The 22,444-nt window shown below is 37.9% G+C and overlaps 1 protein-coding gene across 4 annotated transcripts in view; it reads left to right on the top strand.

Moving 5' to 3' along the window:
* The first annotated feature begins 4,464 nt into the window (after positions 1 to 4,464).
* Positions 4,465 to 22,444, top strand: part of ATP10D (ATPase phospholipid transporting 10D (putative)) — an 82,109-nt gene continuing 64,129 nt past the window's right edge. Inside the window, exons 1-3 of one of the 4 annotated variants that reach the window (XM_064486924.1) lie at positions 4,465 to 4,774; positions 16,653 to 16,979; positions 19,146 to 19,340. In XM_064486924.1, coding sequence (XP_064342994.1) covers positions 4,719 to 4,774; positions 16,653 to 16,979; positions 19,146 to 19,340 — 578 coding nt within the window. In that variant the 5' untranslated portion in view covers positions 4,465 to 4,718. The remainder of the gene's footprint in view (positions 4,775 to 16,652; positions 16,980 to 19,145; positions 19,341 to 22,444) is intronic. The other 3 variants (XM_064486908.1, XM_064486919.1, XM_064486904.1) reach the window with 3 other exon arrangements.

The following is a 22,444-nucleotide window of genomic DNA, read 5'->3' as shown; positions in this document are numbered from 1 at the left end:
GTTTCTGTGATATCAGTTGTAACTTCTCATTCATTTTTAATTTTATTTATTTGGGCCTCTGCTTTATTTATTTTTTTTGATGAGTCTGGCTGAAAGTTTATCCATTTTATCTTTTCAAAAAACCAGCTCTTAGTTTCATTAACTTTTGTGTGGTTTTTTAGTCTCTATTTCATTTCTTTCCACTTTGCTCTTTATTATTTCCTCTTCCTACTAACTTTGGATTTAGCTTATTCTTCTTTCTTTTAGGTGTATAAAGTTAGATTGTTTACTTAAGATTTTTCTTGTTTCTTGAGGTAGGTCTTTATTGCTGTGAACTCATCTCGTAGAACTGCTTTTGCTGTGTCCATGGATTTTGGAGTTGTTTTTCTGCTTTTATTTATCCATGATTTTTAAAATTTCCTCTTTGATTTCTTCATTGACCCATTGGCTTTTTATAGTAGCATGTTGTTTAATTTCCACATGTTTGTTTTTTTGTCTAATTTTTTTCCTATAACTGATTTTTGTATGTGTTTCATAAGGGAAAAAGAAGGGGGTGTTTTTTTCCTATCTTTTGATCTTGGGTGTATTTTTGGAAGATGATTAAAGGAAGCAAATATGAATCCTCATGACTCTTAGTAGAGAATTTGTGCCTAGGGAATCATTTTCCCTGAGTGTAGAGGTGGGAAACAATACCATTTCCTACTGTGAGCATTAAAATTGTTATCAACTAATTCCATATAAAGTTAGAGTTCCAGTATAGAAGTGTTTCCATAGTGCATCTGTTTACAACATAAGCTATATTCTTTTAATGTACTTTGGATTTAATCAGGGCCGAGTAAGCCTCTCATTAATCGCTGGAAATTTTGTTTGTCGGCTTTCTTGATCCTTCCTGGCCTGTGTGATGTTGAACACAGTCATTTCAGAATATTGTAGGTTGGTCACGTTGCGAAGATGCTAGGAATCAACAGAAGAATCTTGAAATAGGTTCTTAAGTAGGAATTGAGAATCTTCTGATCTGCAAGTGTTTTCTTCCCCACTGACTTTAATTTCTAATATAAAGAGCAATGAAGGTGATATTTGTAAAGCATAACACTTATTTTTGAGATTACTTTGATATCTAGATATGTATATGCTCTACTTAACTGTAACAATTATCTGAACTTTCTGTTGCAGAATAACATTTAAATTCTGTTTCAAACCTAATTTTCATAAAGAAGACAATCTCCTAAAACCATCCATCCATTTAAGTAAGCTGTCTCTTAAAATTTAACCAGCCGTATCTATGAGGTATTTTTATTAATTGACTTTTGTCCAAAAGAGACCTGAATGCTTTACTTGGTTTTGCAACATTTTAAATTACATTCAGGATTTCTTGGCAGCGACACATATATATTGCATGATATTTATGATGAAGTTTATATACTCAATTATGTCTTTCTTGTTTTCTCTGATATAATATTGAGTATTTTTCTTATTTCATACACATGCTGCTTGTGGGCTTGGATGCGAATATTCTTTTTCAGCTTTGAGGCATCATTGCTTATTTTGCATTCTATAAGGCTGTTCTTAAAAAGCAAAAACTTAAACGATTGCATCTTTTCCCTGCATCTTAAATGTAGAAGCTATACATTAGCTTCTGTATATGCTTTTCTCCACTATAAGCATAGGCTTCATGAAGTTGGATGGATTTTGTGTGGTTTGAGTTTTGGAATAGTTCTTGATTGAAATAAAGGTCTGTCTTCTAATTATAAAGTAAGTATATAAGTTCATGGTGAAAAGTAAGGGCAGTTACAAATGATACTTTAAAATCATCTACTAATATACTACTTCAAAGTAACCAGTGTTAAAAATTTTTTAAATGTTTTTAAAATGTTAGAATTACATATAGTTGAAATGATACATATACACAGGTCTAAATCATGGTTTAAAATCATATAAACTTTAAGGATTTTCTTGCTTATAAAATTTATTTAAACATCCTATTCACTAGCTGTATTATATTTCCATTTAGATATACCACAATTTAAAAGTTTCCCTTTTTCTGAGCAATTTGGGTTAGTGCTCCTTCCAGTGCTGAACTGATCATCTTTCAACTGAACTTCTTTAAGGTATATTACCTGTTGGCTCCAGAAAATTAAAAGCAGGCCAGACTCTCCCCAGCACTATGAGAAAGCTTGCCTTTGTTGAATGCTATGAATAAAGAAACTCTGCTGCATTCAAGGCGAAAAAAAAAAAAAAAAAAAGCAAACAAAAACAACAACAAAAAAAACCTAGCTCTTCTTTAATTGCTATTCTTAGGTTACTAGTGAAGTTGAAAATATATATTTTTTCTACTTATTTGCAGTGTGTCATTTTCTGTGTTTGTTCGTGCTCTTTTCCCAAGTTTGCTCTGTTGCAAATATTTAAAACCCCAAATGAATAATTTCTAATACTGCTTTTATACAGTATTAATGTAAAAAGTAGGCCATTGTGAGTGATAATAGGACTCCTTAGGGTGAAACTGAAACAAAAGAGCAGATCCTATACATTAGCTGTGAAAATTTTCAGATAGATAACAAATCTGAATAAATCTTAGTTCTTTTAAGGTCTGAGCATACTATCATATACAATTTTAACAGGCATAAAATCTTGTGTTCAAATTGAGTTAAATAATTTATGACACATTTGTAAATGACATAGTTTAGAAATTAACAGAACTAAGAGCTAAAGTTTGCTTTCTTTCATACAAGTGAGTAAACATACCACACTAGGAAATTTGTGTTCTTCTGTTAGTTTAAAAAGACACTCATGCTAGATTTCAAAAAGAGCACTTACCTGGGGTCTAGCTCCATTTCAGAACTGACTTGTTTATCTGTTGGTGAGTTTTTTAATGCTCTTAGTATTTTCTGCTCTGAGACCTGGCCATAAACATGTCACAGTTTTTCTCATGAGGATTAATCTCTGCAGTATTTCAGATAATGAGGGAATCTCATGAACTTCATGCCTGATCCCTCTCCTGAACTGTGTGCTCCTTGAGAACAAGAACCATGGAGTTTTCATAGGACTTTTCATCATTTTGGTTGCAGTGCCTGGAACAGTATTTGGCTTACATATGGTAGCCTTTTAGTACCTATTTCTTAAACAGATAGGAGGAAAAGAGATCTCTGAACAGTGAAAATCAGTTTCACTAAGTAAGTCTTAAGTTTCTGTATTCTGCTCCCTGAAGACCATTGAGGTTGTTAATTCAACGTATTTGTTTATTCTAAGGTATTTGGAAGTAGGAGTTAAATCTTTTTTTATTGAAAATTAAATTTTGATAAAGGCAGATATTTGGGCAGCTAAGAGAGATACAAACCTGTGAAATCAGATGTGAGCATTCAAAACAAGGAGGTCTTCAACTGCTGGATGAAAACCTATGGATATACGTCTGAAGACCCTGAGGGCATCACTATATGAGAGCACTTCGCAGTAATTGGTGCTTTGAGCTGTGGTGCTGAATTCTCAGAGAATTTATTTAAAATGCTGTATAAAATGCAGGAAAATTGAGAATGCATTCGTAATGATTTCTTGTCACGATGAAATTGTTTTGATACTTGAGGGATAAACCTTAAGCCTTCTGAAAAAAATAGAACTTCCTTCATGAGCGTTTTAGAACAAAGAAATTCAAGTACCTTGGCTATTTTTTTAAAAAGTTTTATTTCCTTCCTTTTGCAGTCTTGTCAGTGGCTATTTTGGGGTTACATGCTGTAGATCTTAATATGAACTATAAGACCTTGAAGATGCATGATAAAAGCTGTAATGAGATATGAAATAACTAAGTTTATATCACATCTAGAATTGGTGTGTATGTGGTGGTTGAAGGTATTCTGGTCTTTACTGCATGTAAGGGAGGTGTTATTCATTCATCTGTATGTGCATTCCACAAATTGATAGTGGAAGTCTACTCTGTGTCTGTTAGTGCTCTAAGCCTAGGTTACATCCATGGACAAAAAAGAAATTCCTACTCTGCTGAAAGGGGAGACAACAGTAGCTCAAATACAAAAACAGTTATATATTGATAGAAAATGACTTAAGAATTCTATGAAAAATGGAAGGAGAATAGAGATTGCGAGGCAAGTCTGTGTAGAGGGTAGAGTAAAAGGGGAGAAGCAATAGGTTGGAGAGGACATTGGGAGGCAGATACGTATGGCACTGGTGGCTGTTATTATAATTAAGATGGGAGCCTTTAGAGACTTTTAAATTGTGGAAATGTCAGGTTTTAACTTGTGTTAACACGACAGGTAATAGTGTTGGACTAGGTGATAGTGGTGGAGGGGATGCTGAGTGGTGAGAATCCAGATGTATTTTAAAGGTAGAGCCAACAGAGTTTGCTGACTGACTGTATGTGGGTCGTGAGGAAAAGACAGGACCCAGGATAACTCAAGGCCTTTCAGGCTGAGGATCTAGAAGGATCAACTTGCAGTCAACTAACTGACAGGGCTAATCTGTAGGGTGATCAGGTTTTGGGGAGAAATATCTGGAGCTCAGTTTTGCATGTGACACCATCTGGAGATGAGCCCAAATGGAGTTGAGCTGCCCAGGTCCGTGCTGGAGGGTGGTTACGTGGGGGTAGTCTAGAAGCTCTCTTCTGATGGCTTTGGTTTTCTCAGTAAAATAGAAACACAGTCATCAGCAGGAAGGAAGTTGAGAGGGAGGTATGGAGAATTGAGAAGAGAGCCTGAAACAGTTGTCTGTCAAAGTGGGAAAGTGAAGAGACAGAAATGCTGTTGCGATTGGCGTGTATGGCCAACTCGTGGTTCATGGTCAAGAATTTAAGGTAATCTTAATCAGGGACATTATGTATTTCTCTCAACCACTTTCAACTTGTAGGTACTGGAACAGGGTATATGGAGATTTACTATAAAGGCTCTGAATGTAACTAGGTTCAGGGTTTTGCAAAGACAGAAGTGAAAGAGGAGCTAAGAAGTTGAGAGGATATACAAGGAACTGATAGCTGTGTTGACCACAAAATTCAGACTGTGTAAGCAGGGAAGTGAGACCAGGCAGGAATCAGAGGCAGGGAGAACATGGTGGTGGGTCAGTTGCTTATAGGTCCCTGTGGGATCAGAGGTTATTGAAATCAGGGTGAAAATGAATCATTTATTTTTATTACTTTTATGTAGTGTATCATGTTTCAAATGTATGGAAAGAGCTTCCTATCGAATGCATCTAATGAATTTGTTAAACTTAACTTAACACAAATATTTGAATTTATTTGTTAACTTCAGTCTTTCTAATGAAGCATACCTTTGGTATTTTTTCCTTCTCAATGACTTAAGTTCTTTTTTCCTTACACTTGTCCTTTTCTTTCTCCCAACCCTCACTTGCTTTGGGAGGCTGCCGGATGCTGTGTGCTTCCTGCCAACCTGTTGCTCAAGAGTTTGTCTGCCCAGTATCAGAGCCTTCTAATAACTGCAGAGGCTGTTACTCCATCTGAGATATTTGGGTTAGACTTGGGCAGCCACTTAACCAAGCTGTGTCACTTGGGTGAGTTTCTCACTCTGAGCCTCAATTTCCTCGTATTTAAGTGGGGATAATAATATGTACTTTGTTCTAAGGACTAAAGTTAATATATATTTATCTGTAGCACAGAACTTGACATGTCTTTATGAATTATAGATATTGTTAAGACCTTAGGTTTATTGAATTGATAATGTTTTATTAGAGTTGAAGAATCAAATCTCAAAAGCATACAATTCTGTTGTTTCAGTAACACATTGTTCTAGGAGCATCTAGGATTATCAGTGTCAAAATATGGTGTTAATGTTTGCTGCCATTGACATTTTAATATGTGTTTATGTTTTTTCAGCTTATTAAAGAATAAACTGAGACACATTGGGAACTCACTATGAGTATAGTGAGATTTTTTTCCCAGTAACAGAGATACATGCATGTAATTATAGCATTTTCCCTGTCTTTTTGCTGGCTTCATTCAGTTTTGAGCTAAAGCATCAGCCAGAGGTAACTCATTTAGATGTGTGGTCCCTTCAAGAAAGATGAGGTTTGTTGAAGAGAGATAATGAAAATTTCAGTGACTGAGTGGGAGGTGTGTGTGTGTGTGTGTGTGTGTGTGTGTGTGTGTGTGTGTGTGTGTGTGTGTGTGTGTGTGTGTGTGTTTAGGCTTTATTCTCACACAAGAGAATGGAGGAAGCTTTTTATGTTTAATATAAGTTTGGTAACACTAAGAATGGGTCACTTTTTCCAGTGTAAGACAAGGCATGTATATACCATTATATTTTATACCTCTGTCTTTCAAAATAAACATACTGTCTTTGAAAATTCTAATTTGACTCTTCATCTGCAATGATGTAAGCCTGCCACTCTTCGCTGGGGAGGATCCCTTCCCTCAGCCTGAGTTAGAGACTACTTCTGTCGTATGAAACAGTATATTGTATTTCTGTCTGCTCAGTAAGAGTGTCTATTTTTCAGGTCGTGGTTGTTGAATGAATTGGGATTGAGTGAGCTTGCTTTCAGCACTCTTTTCCAGAAAAGGGCTATGTGCTGGGTGGAGCTGACCTTTCCCCATTCAGCATCCTAAAAATGACAAAACTGTCACAAAGATTTCTTTGTTAGTGGTCAAGGATGCTATGACTTTGTTTCTTATCTACCTGTATAGCACTTCCTTTCATAATAATAATCACCAATTATCAAAAGTAATTACTTTAGATCGATGTTTTTGGTGACGTAGTACCCTTGCCTGGCCTTTTGTTTTTACCTAAAATATAGACTGTATGCTTCTACTGAAGATTTAGTTCAAGAAGTTCAGTTAACAGAAAATGTTAAACAGCATGTAGAACTCCCAAGATGACTTTATTTGGCAAATCTGATTCCTCCCACCTAATGAATAGCCCTGAGGATTATATGACTTTATTATTCAAGAGCCACACTTTTTCCACTAAATAAATTGACCCTTGTCATCACCAAAGCGCATATCAGATACATCTACAACTGTCCATATTTATCTTCTTTTCCAAAGATGATTCAGGGTGAGGGAAAATACTTCCTCCTTTTATAGATAGGACTATAGTTACGAAGAGAGCCATGCCGACGTGTCACCCTGACACCTGATGCAACAGAGAAAGCAGCAAAGATGTCAGATGATCTCGCTACCATCATTATTACCCTCAGATAAGGAGTTGACGTAATAAGCCTCTTAGAGAGTTGGACGAGTCAGAGATGGTCCAGATTGGAGCAAGCCCAAGATTATCAGGGCTCACTGTGCTTCAGGCTGGGTTATCTGTGGTTGATACACAGCACAAGGAGGCGCGTAACATCCTGAGTCTATGGCAAAACAGTTCTATCTTATTCTCAGAAGCCCACCGCTATAACATTTCCCTATACTTTTTATTGACCCTGGTAGATAGTAACTTCTCTTTCTTCCAACAATTGGAGCATATAAGAACTGTGATACTGTGTTGGTACTTTTTCATCATGGTTGAGAAGAAGCTTCTAAATCTGTCAAGGCCAGGACCCATTGTTCTCCCTCGCTGAGCTTTTGGAAGTGTTGGTTGAAATGGATTGTAACTCTATTCGACCTACAGAAGGAGTCAATCCTGAAGCCCTCGTCACCAGCCTTTGGGGATTTTTGTGTAAACTAGACATTCACTATTATTGCAGCCTTCGATGAGAGGGCCTGCTTGTATCAGCTGTCAAGTCATTGGTACATCGCCTTGGTCTATACTCTGAAAGGAGATGGGCTTCCCCAAACCATGAGGGATCTGTAATAAACTGATCACTCTCACTTTCAACTTGACAGTTTGAAATAAAGTTGCTTAGAGCAGTGGTTCTCAGAGTCTGGTCCTATGCCCAGCAGCACCCGCACTGCCTGCGAACATGTGAAACATGTAGATTCTTGAGCTCCAGCCCCGACCTGCTGAATCAAGACTCCAGGTGTGGTTCAGGGCATTCTGGTGCGTGCTGGAGTTTGACAGCCAAAAAAAGAGCGTCTTGAAATGACGTTTTTCTTTTTAAGACAAGTGAGCTCACGTATATATTTCAAGTTGTTTGTTGGCTGGTGATGACCTCAGACATTTTAAAATACTAACCAGGTCCAAGGAAATTCATTATCCTGTATTTACCTTTGGTAATCTGCCCTGCTACGAGCTTCATTATTAAGCATTCATTAAGGGATATGTCATTTTAGGTACGCTCTCTTACCAGATGACTTCAGTTTTTCATATCATCTAGAAAAAATAGACTACAGTTAGAAATAATTTAATCCTAAATGATTGTATTTGATTATTTAAAATTTTATATGTAAATAGTATTGTACAGTCAAAAATTGCATGCCCTGGGTTCTGAAACCTCTTGGACCTTTTGTTTCTTCCTCTGAAAAATGGAAATGAAACTCCACACCAAGTTGTGAAATTTAAATAACATGTGAAATGTATTTCATGAACAGTAACAATCATTACAGAAGTGTTAGCATTGCTTAGAGAACAAGTACTTAGTTCATATTTATTTACATTTATTTCTGAAGTTAAATGATTTTATGCTTAAAATTGATAGCTTGTAGACTTCAGAACATTTTCATTATTGTCAATTTTTTAGCTTCTGTGAGTGAAAGGAATATTGGATCATATAGCATCATGCAGACCTAGTGCTGAGGGCAGCATTAGACTGTTTCATAGCTATTAATTACAGCTTGTTTCTTCAAAAAGTTTAATTAAAAAAATTATGAATCAGTACATTTTCACTGTAACAAAGAATAGGAAGAAAAGTTAAGTCTCTTCCGATTCCCTTTTTATTCCCATCTTAAGATAACCAGTATTTGTAGCCTCATGTGAATTGTTCCATACTTTTATCCATATTGTTGCAAAGGTATATAAATGTACGCATATCCAGGCAGTTTGTGTTAAGTGAAGTAAGCCCAGGCCAGGCCAGTTGTAGATTCAACAACGCAGTAAGAAATTGAACTTAGACCTGTGAATCTGTAGTACAGTGAGATGGCCCTTGGTTACTAATCACTAGACCCTGATCTGATGTGGCCCCCTCTTCCAGCCTAAGAATTTGAAAAGGCAGTGGGCTTGTGTTCCAGGCTCTTGTGACCCAGCAGCCTCGTCATTCCCCACAGCTGACAAAAGTACTAAACGATCTTCATGAGGAACCAGGCAGGTGATGGGAGCTGTACCCACTCACTTGTGTCCTAGATCTTTGCACATCTTGTTTACTGATTAGGCAGTAAATCAAAGGGAAACTTAGACTGTGTCCAAGTTCCCATTTTCCCCAGTCTTTGAACCCAGGTCAGTCATTCCGGTCTGTTCTTCAATTCATTTTTACAAATATTGGATCATTATATTTCTCTGCCATTTGTTTTGTTTTATGTTTTGCTTCAATACATAATAGTCATCAGTCCAGGTCAGTGGTTGGAAAGATGACATTTTTAATAGATGCATAATAGTCCATCATGTGGCTAATGTTATAATTTAGTCAGCTGTTCTCCAGTTGAAAGATGTTCACGATACTTCCAGGTGGTTGTTAGTACCCCCAAATAAAACAACTATAATATACATTCTCGTACATTTACTTATGGGTCAGACTCCCCAGAGTGGAATTGCTGTATCAATAGCTATAAGTATTTTAAATTTTAAGGGATACTGTCAATTTTTTGAGGGGGAGTGGAAGATTGTAGCAATTCACACTCCCTTTGCCAGAGGGTTTGTTTCTCCCTTTCCTCATCAGCACTGGTTATAGTTATTCATTTTAATGTTTATGAATAGTATGGATAAAAGCAGATGTCTCCATGATAGCTTCAGTTTACAACCCTCTGGTGACGAGTGAAGCTGAATGTCTCTTCATATCAATTGGCCCTTTGAATTTCCTCTTTTGAGACTTGCTTATTCATCTTCTTTGCCCAATTTTATTGGGCTTTTCATTTTTTTCTTATAAACTTGTATGAATAATTTGGATATTAGGAATATTAAGAGTTTGCTAGTTACTATGAGCTGCATTTGTCTCTTGATTTTTTTTTTATGACTTGTACCATATAAGATAAATAAATGAATAAATTGTCTTTCCTCACTTCTTAGGAAAGTTTTTCCCAGCTAACAATAATAAAATAATCTAAATTTTCTTTTGGTAACTTTACTGTGATTTTTACATCTAAGATTTTAATCTATCTTGAGATTTGTTTCTTAATTTAAAATTTATTAAATTTTAAAAATTCACTAAAATATTTTAATACAAATCTATTTTTAATGTAGAAAGTTAGGAATTTTGCTTTCTTGTTTCCAAGATGGATGACCATTTATTCCAGAGTTAGTAAACAAATTACCATTTTCCCACTGAATTGAAATTCCACTTTTGCTATGTATTATCTTCCTATTTATACAGGGATCTACTTTTGGACCTTCTGCATTAGTTTTCTATAAATGACCACAAATTTCTGGCTTAAAACAACCCTAGCTCATTACTGTATTGTTCTGTAGATCAGAAGTCCAGGTCCAGTGAGACTGAGTGTTTCACTCACCTCCTCAAAGACTGAGATTAGGGTGTCATCCAGACTGAGTTCTCTGAAAACGCTGGGGAGGAATCCACTTCCAACCCTATTCAGATTGTTGGCAGAATTCAGCTCCTTGCGATTGTAGGACCTAGGTCGCCATTTCCTTGCTGGCTGTCGGTTGAAGATGCTGTCAACCCCTCAAGACCATGAGCAGCCATTCTTTTGAGTTGCATTTCATTTGCTAAATTTTATTGAGTTTTTCCATCAATATTCACAAGTAAAATTAGTTTATAATTTTCTTGTGGCAGTTATAAAGAAGTTCATACATACATATTTTTAGTACATACAGATATTTATATAATGATTATTGCAATAAAGCATTTTTTCTACCATATAATTGCCTTGCTGTGAAATAGTATTGCAAATTGGGTGTGTGTAGCATTTAGTTTGTATTAATCTCATATCCAGTCCCTCTCTCCTAGTGTTAACATGTATTAAAAATCTTGATCTTTAGGATCTATGGTCATATTAATTAACTTTAAAATTCTAGATAAAATGCTAATGTCAGTTCCTTAAAGCAAGATGTCCAGAGTCAGGTGGCTTTTGACACTGCATTTCTGGATAAAATTAGGCTTCGAGTGGCCATGCTGAGCCCAGGAACATGCAGTCTTCTTAGCACAGTTAATCTTTAATGGTATTTTTCCATCACTAACCAACAGCCAGTTTGTTGTAATCCAAATTTTCACATAGTAGTAGTTTGTTCTTAAACTAAAGATGAAGTTAGGAATGGAGACTTCAATAAAACCTGTGTAAACTATAGCTTTGTTCTTTGTCCCTATCTTTAAGGACTCACTTAGGACTAATGTATCCAGATCTAAAATATTCTTTCTTGTTCTAACTGATAAGAATTGATCTTTAAGCCCTTAGTTCTTGGTATGTTAAAATTTTTTTTGTGTGAATTTTCAAGGCAGGGTTTCAACCACTGACAGAGTATCAGGTCAAATAAAGCATGGGACAGTTTGGTTTATTAGCAGAAAACCATGGCAAATCAGCTCTTCGAGGAATGGGTTAAATCTTAGAGTAAATGAATGATGTTCTTGAAAGATCCTAAAAATGCTTCACAGTAAGTTAGAGCTTTTGTCTACGAAGTTGCTCTCTTTACCCCGGGAACCATCGGGGCGGGGCGAGTGGTATTGCTCTGCTCAGCTGGTTGGTTGCCTGGCAGGCTCTCCAGTTCAGTGGAGGGCAACCTTGCTAAAGCTGCATGTGACCAGGTGGTTGAGTGTGAGCTACATACGGTTTGAGAAATTAAACATAGATGAGTAACTGAGTATAGTTGTTAGTATCAGTACTGTGCATACCAATTCTCAATGGATACTCATGAATAAATCCTGGGTTTGAGAGAAAAATGTCCCAGATAACCACCACAGCTGCTAATCTTTACTTAGAACTTACTAGGGTTCACACACTGCTCTAAGGGCTTTACATATATTAACTCACTTAATCCTGACAACAACCCTTTGATCAAGGCTAGCTGGCAAGTGGAGGTGGCGAGAATTGATGTCGGCATCTGGCTGGCTCCTGAGTCTCTGCTCTGAATCACTGTTTACTATTTATTGACCTTATAAATTTATATCCAGTAGGAAAGGAAATAATGATTTTCTGAAAGAGTCCTTCAGGCCCGGAGAAGCAGATTCCTTCTGTTAATAAAGGTCAAATGATGCAATCACAAGCTGAAAGTGATTGCTTCTGTCTTCTCAAACTTTGATCTTTTCGTTTTGCTTCGAATGGAAGGGAAGCCAGGCTGAGCTGTGAAAGAGGAAACGGGCTGTTTTTGTTTCCATTTCCCACACTACTTGCTGCTGCTTTTCTGTAAAATTCAATGATCAGCTGCCGCTTGTTGATCATCTCACTTTGGCCAAGCATTAGACTCCGTGGAGTCTGGAAAGGACTTAGCCGTGTTCCCTGACCTTAAGAACGAAGCCACCCGCCTCGCCTTGTAGCAGGTACAGTGACGGCACCGTGCTCGGGACTGTAACGGGCACAGAGAAGGGAATGCTTTATTGTGTCTCCTTTGTCACTCCTTTTCAGTCTCCCCCACTCTGAGGTAAAGCTAGAACAGTCTAGAGGATGAATAGGGGCTGGCATGGTGAATGGGTGTATGATTGACCAGCCTTCCAGAAGGAGGGAGCAGCATTTGCAAAGGTTCAAGGTACAGGTTATACCTGGCAATCTCCTTAATAAGTCACCTGGGTGCTTATTAAATTCCACCTTCATGGGCCCCATTCTGTATCCTCTGAATCAGACTCTCCAGAGGAGGAGCCTAGGGGACTGTGATTAACAGGAGCCCTAGGGGGTTCTTGTCAGGGGGAGCTTGGAAAACATCACACAGGTGGCATACGGTTTGTTCATGAGCATAGAATGAATTTCGGGGAGAGTGGCTGAAGATGAGATCAGGTGGTATGAAGGTCATTTTATGTCGTGCCTATCTTTGGGGATTGTTTGAATTTCTATTTGTAGCCTACTTAACACTGCTTGCTTCTCAAGTATCAACAGAAATGTTGAACGAAGCATTTACTTTAGACTTGGACAACTTTATTTAATTTGCAAGCAATGTATCGAAAGTTTGGACTTCAGCCCAATTTACAGGGTTTCCAACCTTGACTTATTTATGCTGAGAAACAGCCAAGGAGGAGAGTGGGGAAAAGAATTAACATTGTTTATCTCCATTGTGCCCCATGACTCATAATGGTGTCTCATCTCATGCGTTGGCAAGCTGAGGCCAAGAGGTTAATTATGTCGGCCACAGAGCTATTAAGTGATGCAACTGATCACTGGGTCGATAGAGCAGAAGGAATTGATTTGTCCAAAAGTGGTGATCAGAGGGCTCACTCACTCACTTAAAATAGGTGAACTGGAAAATGCAGGGTTTAGGTCAGGGTATAGTGAAAAAGCTTCTGACGTTTGTTACCATGTTAACATAAATATGTGCCCAATATTCTGTATTTTTTTCTTTTAAAAGAAGCTAATTTTCAGTATTTCATGTGAATTTATCTCCATTTAAAAATTTTTGTCCTATATTCAAACAATTTAAAACAATATGTTTGCCAACACTGTGATGCCCAGCACATCACTGGGTAGAATTTCGCTTAAGGGCTGCTGGTGTGTGATTCTAGATGAAATAATCCCTAAAGGCTATGCTTTAACATGTCATGGTTCTTGCTGATTCGTGATGAGGTATGATTTACTGTGATTTGCCTTCCTTTCATATCTTAAAGAAATGGTTCTCGAATATTTATGTAGAAGATTAATAACAGAGCCGTCTCTAAGTATCAGTATACTTTTAACTTTGCTAGGGGAATGTGGAAGGATGAAAAGGCCACTTGCTTCTGGCTTCTTGCTACTGGGAAAAGGGTTGCCCTCCCCTGAGCCTTCCAGTCCAACTGCTGTTTTTCGGTGCCTTTCTGCCGTAAGAGGAGCTCAAAGTGGATCCGTCCACTTGTGTGTACACTTTCAACCCATGTGGAGCCACATGCAACCAGTGTCTTTCCAAAGGATGTAGAGCAGCAAACTGATGGACCTTGAAAACAATTCAGTACAGCTTGGCCAGTATTAAAATGAGAGAGGCTGAAAAAGAGAATTGAGTAGAAGGAAGATGGCATGCCTTGCAAGTAGGAAGGGTAAGAATTGTTTTGTGGGACTTTTGTTTCAGGTCTTTGTGTGTATGTGTATCCGTGTTCCAGGTTGCATCATAGAATGTATTTCCCACCGACCTGACAGTTAACTAATTTTGAAAGCGCTGAGCTAGAGTAAGTAGATCCCTGGTCAGTCCTTCTCAGTCTAAGATGGTATAAATTCTAGGCTGGAAATTTCAGAGGATGTTTACCACGTATTGATTACCCATGCACGTGGTCTTTTTTCTTCAGTCCCTTGAAAACACTAACAGATTATCATGTGTAGATCAGTCCTTTGATGAAGCATCAGTTTTCAGGAAAGAGCGGCAGTGCTGAACAAAGGGAGAGTCATTACAAGATGGTGAGCTGCATGGCCTTGGAGAGCAGGATGAGACTGTGGCTGAGGGAGGATGCCGAGCAGGGCAGTGAGCCAGCCCCAACTCTGTCTCCACTGAAATTCCTTGAGAATGCAAAGTGGGAAGGGAGAAGACAATGTGTGAGTGAACAGAGCACCTAATGCAAGTTTACAGGCATTGAAAAGGCACAGGGGAAGGTGGACCTACGAATACTTCGGCAATGAAATGTTTTCCATTTGTACATTTGCCTCTTTGGAACTGAGTGAATGGAGAAAGATAAGGTTCTTGAGTAGGTTTGTGAAATGAAAAGCTGATTGTTTTTGTGAGCCAGTGAGGATTTTTGCTAGTGTGAGTTTGTTGGATACACCATGAATGACCTGAAGTCAACACCTCCCACGTACAAATCATTTCTAAGTTTGTGTTCTCAAGAAGTTGTATTATGGAATTTAAAAAATCTAAGTAGAATCTAGATTGCTGTATGAGATTGTGGATTCTAGAGGGATACATACTCCTATGTCTTAATAAGAATTTAATTGCAAATGAGAACTCTTTTAAAAAGTTTCCAGAAATAAAATAAAATTGTATTAATTTCAGCCTTCTATAAAAGAGGAGGTTTGTCATAATGGTCACCTGATGGGATGAAATGCGTGAAAAGCACATAGTGCTCATGTTAAGTATTTTACAGTATCCGTTGATTCACTGGTAAAGCACTATCTTGTGTGCTTACTCTGGGGAGATTTCTGGATATTTTATGACCTACTTTAGTAACTCAAGCTCTCATTACTAGTTATAGGTTATGAAGCTGTTTTTACATACAGTTGACCCTTGAACAATGCAGATTTGAACTGCAGAGATCCACTTATACTGGGATTTCTTTCAATAGTAAATATTACGGTGCCATCGGATCCCAGTTGATTGAATCTGCAGATGCATAGAAACTGTGGAAATGGAGGGCCAAGTACCAGTTATGGGTGGATTTTCTCCTCTGAGGAGGGTGGGCACCCCTGAACAACACCCCATGTTGTTCAAAGGTCTACTGTATTGGAGTGAACTGGAGTGAATACTAGGCTTTTTGAATTACTTCAGAGATAGATTTTTTTTTAAATTATATTGAAGTGATAGGGTTGTTTTGGCCAATCAACGTGTATCGCTATCTGTGAGCAGATAAATTTGAGAGAGCAAACTCCAAAGGACAGAGACCTGATAAGGATAGAACCTTTTTTGCCTTGGTTCCGTCACTGGTATAGAAGTGCTAAGACTGACTTCATGGATGTTTTCTCTCGCTGATGACAGAGGCTGCGTGTTGTGAGTCCAGTGTCCAGACAGACACCGTTGGTGGCCATTGTGTTCTTCCTATTAAAAGTGACTTTCTGCCTCTTCCTTGTTTTTCTTACTTTACTTTAGATCATATAAGTTTTAAAGCTCTGATGGACTCTTGTAAGATTATTATTTGGATTCAGCTTATTTTCTGTAAATACAGTGATAAAGTGATGCTACGTGACTGTGATCTCTTGGCTGCTCCAGGACCAGTATAGAGGAGACAAGTGTATGGGCTAAATGGATTATTAAAAAATATTGATTGACTAGAATTACGAGACTAAGACAAGATCTTCCAGTGCTGCTAGGTAATGATGTATGACTCATGATCCATGAAAGCTGGATACAATCTTAATGTCCTTAGGGGAAAACTGTTCATTTCTGATTAGTTTAACACTTTAGAGAAAATAATCAATAGACATGTTATAAACTTAGAATGAAGCTTAGGGAGGAAACAAACTTAAATAATTTGCCCAGACTGCTTCAGTACCTTGAACACTATTTTGCACCTGAAATTACATTTTTTTTTTTGAAGTATAGTTGATTTACAATGTTGTGTTAGTTTCTGGTGTACAGCATAGTGATTCAGATGTATATATACGTTATGAGTGGCCTTTTAGGTGCTCTCTCGTCACTTAGGTAACCAGGTAATCAGCCCACGGGGCAGATGGTGTATGCTTTATTTTGTAAAGATTTCGTTAAAATGGAGGTCCAATGACTGGCTTTACTTTCACATTTATACCTTGGACCATTGGGTCATTTGTTTACTGAGTATAGAAAAAAATGAATTTTATTATCATTACTCTTTTCAAGACTTTCCGGAGGCTAACGAGGAGTGTTTTAGTGGGATTTTCTTTGTTTTGCTAGATCACCGACACAACGTGGATCTCGCCACGTTTTGGACATGACTGAGCTTCTCCAATGGGCCAGATATCACTGGCAGCGGCTGGTCGGTGGGACACCCAGGGAGGACGGTGAGAGGCCGTACAACTATTTCTCTCTGCTTGCCTGCGGGGGCAAGCCCTCTCGGACCCCCAGAGTGGCGGGAAAGCACCGGGTGGTTGTCCCCCACCTCTGGCCCTTCAAGGACGAGTATGAAAAGTTTTCTGGAACCTACGTGAATAACAGAATACGGACTACAAAGTACACCCTTCTGAATTTTGTGCCAAGAAATTTGTTTGAACAATTTCACAGGTACTTTTATTTTTTGGAAAAAAAATAGAATGTCTTTGTCATTCTAGTTGGTATATAAGATTTTTCATTTTCGTAATATTATATTTGCCCTAAGCCTAAAGCTTACGGTGTTATCTTTGACGATTCTGGCGGAATCTGTTGTGAAACAACGACCCCTTACATTCACAGCACTTTATAATGAGTAAGATGCTTTCTCTTGATGAGAGAGATACTGTTTTCCTTGCATTACAGATTGGGAAACCAAGTTAGACGCTGTGGTTTAGCCAGTGGTGAGAAGACGAGCCTTGAGTCTTCTTGCTCTTGCTTTTGTGTTCTTTCCATGAAACCATGCTGTGTTTTGATTTTAGCCTTTTCTTCTTGATAATAGGGGGAAACAGCTCTGAAGCATACCAGACGTAAACTGTTATTAGGTGAAACAGCAACGTAATTCAGTTTACTATGTTTATTGAAGCCATCCTGTAAGTTCAGGCACTGAAGGAAATGCAGGTCTAAATGGTGCTTCTTTGCTTATGGAGTTTTATATTTAGCACAGGAAACAAGATTTGAATATAAACGATGAAAAGACATAGTGGATGTGTTGAGTGTTATAAGCTACCAGCTAGTAGGGAAGCCTCGAAAAGAGGAATAATACTATTAGCTAGAGCTGTAGCAGGGAAGTGGCATTTGAACTTAATTATGAAGGGTGAGATTTTCAAGGCAGAGTTGTCTGCAAAGCACGCTTCAGATGGAGGAAGGAAGGAATATGGGTAAAAGCAGAATGGCGGTAGCCGAGATTTGCTGGAGGCCTGGGAAGTGGTCCTCTCTGCTAACACAGTTAGAGGCCAACTGAAGGCAGAGAGAACATTTAGGAAGATGCTGCATATATCCTGGTGAGTTGTAATGGAGACCTGGACTCAGAACAATGTGGGAGGGAAAAGAAGGGCCATCTATTACGGATACTATGGGTTAGATGTAGGGAATTAAGTGAAAGGAGTAAAAGATGATGTGAACAGGTTGAGCTGTGATGACCAGGAGGATTAACAGAAAAAGTAAAGGCAGGAGTCAAAAGAAGCTTGACTGGAAGATTGTTTTGTTTCGGGAAATGTTGAGTTTGAGCTGCTAATGTGAGTATAGGGATTCTCTGCATTCATTGTTCATTCCACGTATCTTCCTCCTCATTTTTCATACTATGTTCATCCATATACATTTATTGAACAGGGAATATGCTTAAAATACAGATGTGAATTTGTTGAATTAATGGCTTTAAATGCTGTGGGTGTTTCTGTCTTGTATGGAGTTTGTAATCTAGTGCACTTGATGGAATTAGGATGTGGAACTTGAACAAAGTTCAGTGCCGAGCACTATAGAGTTGGATGCAGTTAACATGGAAATAATTGAAGCCACAGAAGTAGCAAAAAGGGCTAAGAAAAAGATGTCAGCGTGAAAGGAATTGGAGATAAGGGAGGAGAAGTGTGCATAGATTATTTTGAGAAGTTTGATCAATGGGAAAAATAAGTGATACAAATTCAAGGGTCATGCAGGTTTGAGATTTCCTTTATTTCTTGTAAGGAAAGAGGCTGTTTGAATTTATCTTGGGGGCAGTGGAGAAATATTTGAATATTTAAAATAGAGGAATAGAGGAAGTTCTTTAAAAAGTGGTTCTGAATAGCAGAGTTGGTCTCAGGGGGAAGTAAACTCTCAGTTTTTTCTACTTATTTTGAGCCTGGTTTGAATGTAATATTTGGACAAACAAATTAACTTCTGAAAGTGAGAGGTGGTTATTGGTTTTTTTGTTGTTGGTTCTGTCTTCTGTTTCTACAGTACGTCAATTCTGAATTCCCTTCAGTTTTTTGAACTTTTCAAAAAGAAAAGAATACTTCCTATTGTGCTTTATGTGTTATGCTTTATATTATGTGTTATACAACTCACAACTGTCACACGCCAATATTTACTATTATATATTTAATAAATACGACCTCACATTTGTTAAAGTACCCCCAAGCCAGGTGGCTACAGGGGTAATGAATTGTTCATTCAGATTTGTTAGATTTTGCTGGTTCTCTCGGTTTAATAGCATCCAGAATTGACTGATAGAAACTTGTCGGTGGACCGTAAGGTGTTTTGCCTCTTTTGCTCCAGGCTTTGATGTGATTTGTTAACCCCTTGTTGTGTGTGTTTGGGTTGCAGAGCCGCCAATTTGTATTTCCTGTTTCTAGTTGTCCTGAACTGGGTGCCTCTGGTAGAAGCCTTCCAAAAGGAAATTACGATGCTGCCTCTGGTGGTTGTCCTTACAATTATTGCAATTAAAGATGGCTTGGAAGATTACCGAAAATACAAAATTGACAAACAGATCAACAATTTAGTGACTAAAGTTTACAGTAGGTAAGTGTAACAGGAGCTGTACTGGGGAATAACATGTATCATTTAGAAATATGCAGAATGCTACTTTTTTCCCCCTTAGGTGTGACTAGAACCCTTTTGGGGGTGGGGTGGTATTTTCAATTAATATTAATTAAAGTCCTACAGTGAATTCAATCCAGGCATTATAGGAAAACAATAATGGATATGCCATTGTCAACCCAGGAGCTGATAAAACCAAAGCTATAATTTAACCATAAATGGGATTGAAAGAATTAAACTTCAAACTCTAAGAAGGAAAACAAGCAGATAGTTTTAATCCTAGATGCTACAATTTGGGATTAAGAAGAGGATGGGGTATGGAAAATATGAATGGATATGAGAACAAGATGGGATATGAGAAAGAGAAGGCAAGTTTCCTGTTGAGGAAAAGAACTGTGAAAAATGGAGAAGAGTGCTCTTTTTTTGTGCACCGAAAGCTGGAGGCCTGTAAAACCCTTCCTGTTGCAAGAGCACCCGAGGGCATTCATAATAGGAGGTCTTTCCAGGAGCATATCTGCTCTGCTGGAGACTTGTATCCCAGTATTTATGGCATAGCAAGCCTGTGTAGCCAAGAAGAAAGCCCATTCAGGTGAATTTTCAACCATGCTGTGTGTATCTGACCACATTTACAGATGTTACAATGCTAGTGTCCAAAGGCAGGTATTTCCAACACTGTGATGTATTCCTTCAAGTCATGTGCACGTTGTTTGTGGGAAGCAGGGGATGGTTTGAAAAACTGGGATTGTACTACATATCTTGTTTTTTTCTAGTTCCTTTAGCCTAATATTACACCATAAACACTTCCCATGTCTTTATCCTTTAAGAAAGTATTTTTAATAGCTGCAATGCCTATAATATGACTAAGGTAATTTAAACATTTCCCATATTTATATAATTTTGAGAATGTATGCTTCAATGAGGATTCTTATACAAAAGTGGTAAAGATCTATTATTATTTCTGCATTATAATTAGAAATGGAATTACTTGATCAAAGAGGAGGAATCTATTTCAGTCCTTATTTGTGTGGCTTTTATGAAAATGAATTACAAAGTTTATAATGTTAATTCTCTGGAGTGCCCTTTCATGAAAAGTGTATCCGCTTCTTTAAAAAGTCATTATTGGAATAGATTCGTGGAATTCTTAATCTAATATGTTAACTGCTTTACAAAGAGTTTTTGGTGTCGCTTTTTTCCATTTGAGAGTTTGGAAGGTTTATGGAGTACTCTGGGGTTAGTGAGTATGTTCACTTGGCCTGAGGGGAGTAACCAAGTAAAGGGACAGTAATGAGAAATAAAAAGTTAGAGAGGGAGTTGGAGGCCTCCTGTGGAGGGACTTCATCACCAGGCTGCTGCTTAGACATTGAATGAAAGAGTTCTGCAGAGAAACAGAATGAATAGAAATAAGATTTATTATAAGGAATTGGCCCATGGAATTACGGAGCCCAAGAAGTCCCACTGTCTTCCATCTGCAAGCCGGAGTCCCCGAAAGGCCAGAGAGCCAATGGTATAGATCCTGGTCCAGGTCTGAAGACATGAGAACCAGGAGTGTTGAGGGCAGAAGATCAGTGTCCCAACTCAGTCAGTCAGATAGAATGAATTCTTTCACCTTTCTGTTCTATCCACGCCCTCAGCAGATTGGATGATACCCACTGGGGAGGGCCACCTGCTTTACTCAGTTCAGCAATTCAAATGCTAATCTCTCCCAGAAACATACACAGACTTACCCAGATAGAATGTTGGACCAGATATCTGGGCATCCCGTGGCCCAGTGAAGATGGCTTATAAAATTAACTGTCGCGGGTGTTTTCCTTTAGTGGTCCAGAATCTATCTTTTGGGGAAATAAGTAACATGATAGAAGTTGTGCTTTAGGAATATCAGTCCATTCGGGTCGTGAGAATGGCTTCCATATAGATTTGCCTCTGCTACTCAGTCCAGGGCACTAGTGGGAGTAGATGCTAAGTACAGGAAGAGATTCATAGAAGAGCCACTGTGAAGAAGAGCCCAATGGAATTTAGTGAACTTTGGTGATTTTTTTTTTTTTAAAGCTTCGGAGGATAAAAGTACCACTGATAGAAATAGGAAGCATTAAATTCATCTCAGGTAGAAAGGACTGGAAATGATAACAAGACAGGCATCCTAGTGGAAATGCCCAATGGACCAGTAGGAACGTCTTATAGAATATCTGGAAGGAAGGAAAGGCTACAGAGAGAAATCTGAAAGTCGTCAGTCCATTTAGAGGTGATTTTGAAGTTAGGAGTTTGACTTAGTCCTCGAGGGAGAACATGTGAAGAGCTGAAAGATGAGCTTTGAGCACAAAGATAGCACCCATTTCAGCCTTTGGGAAGACTTCACAGGTCCCCTTGGACAGATGCTGTCGCCCTTCTGAGATCTCTGAGCATTTGGCATATTTCTTGGGTTCACCTCAGTGCTGTGAAACACACTCAAATTTATAAGGCATTAATTCTAAATTTTTCAGACTAGAGATTCTGTTCTATTCTACTTTCCAAGTCACAGTAAAAAGATACCTAGGTTTAAAAGTCTAGTTTTATAATACGCTGGTATATTCTGAATAAATGTTAGGCTCATTTGACTGACCAAGAGTTCAACCAGATGACATAAGTTTTTTGTGGTGGTTGTTTTGGGAGAAAAATAACTCAGAGTCTTGTCCTAATAGTAGAATTGTCTTCAATTTTATATGAACCAGTGATTAGGGAAGGCTTCTCTGAAGAAGTGGTGTTCAAGCTGAAAACTGTAGGATGAATGTTGTTCATTATTAGAATTCTTCAGTGGCTTTCCCCCCAATTTTTTAAAGACCTGTAAAGAAAACAAAATAACAATTTTTCCCCTTTATAACATGATTTGGAAATAAGGAAAAATTAGTTCTTTTTTCTTAAATAAGGAAATAAGGAAAAATTAGTTCTTTTTTCTTTTACTCATGTCTACTCTAAAGGGAATCAGAAAAATTGATGTATAGAAAAATGAAAAAATAGTAAAAGCCCATGGCTTTTATTTTAAAGTCATGGAGCACTTTACTAAAACAGTGCTGTGAATTATTCGATGACATTTAAATGCTTATTATATGCCT

The sequence above is a fragment of the Camelus dromedarius genome, chromosome 1 (genome assembly GCF_036321535.1).
Source record: "Camelus dromedarius isolate mCamDro1 chromosome 1, mCamDro1.pat, whole genome shotgun sequence".
NCBI lineage: Eukaryota > Metazoa > Chordata > Mammalia > Artiodactyla > Camelidae > Camelus > Camelus dromedarius.
This window is presented reverse-complemented; position numbering and strand designations above follow the sequence as displayed.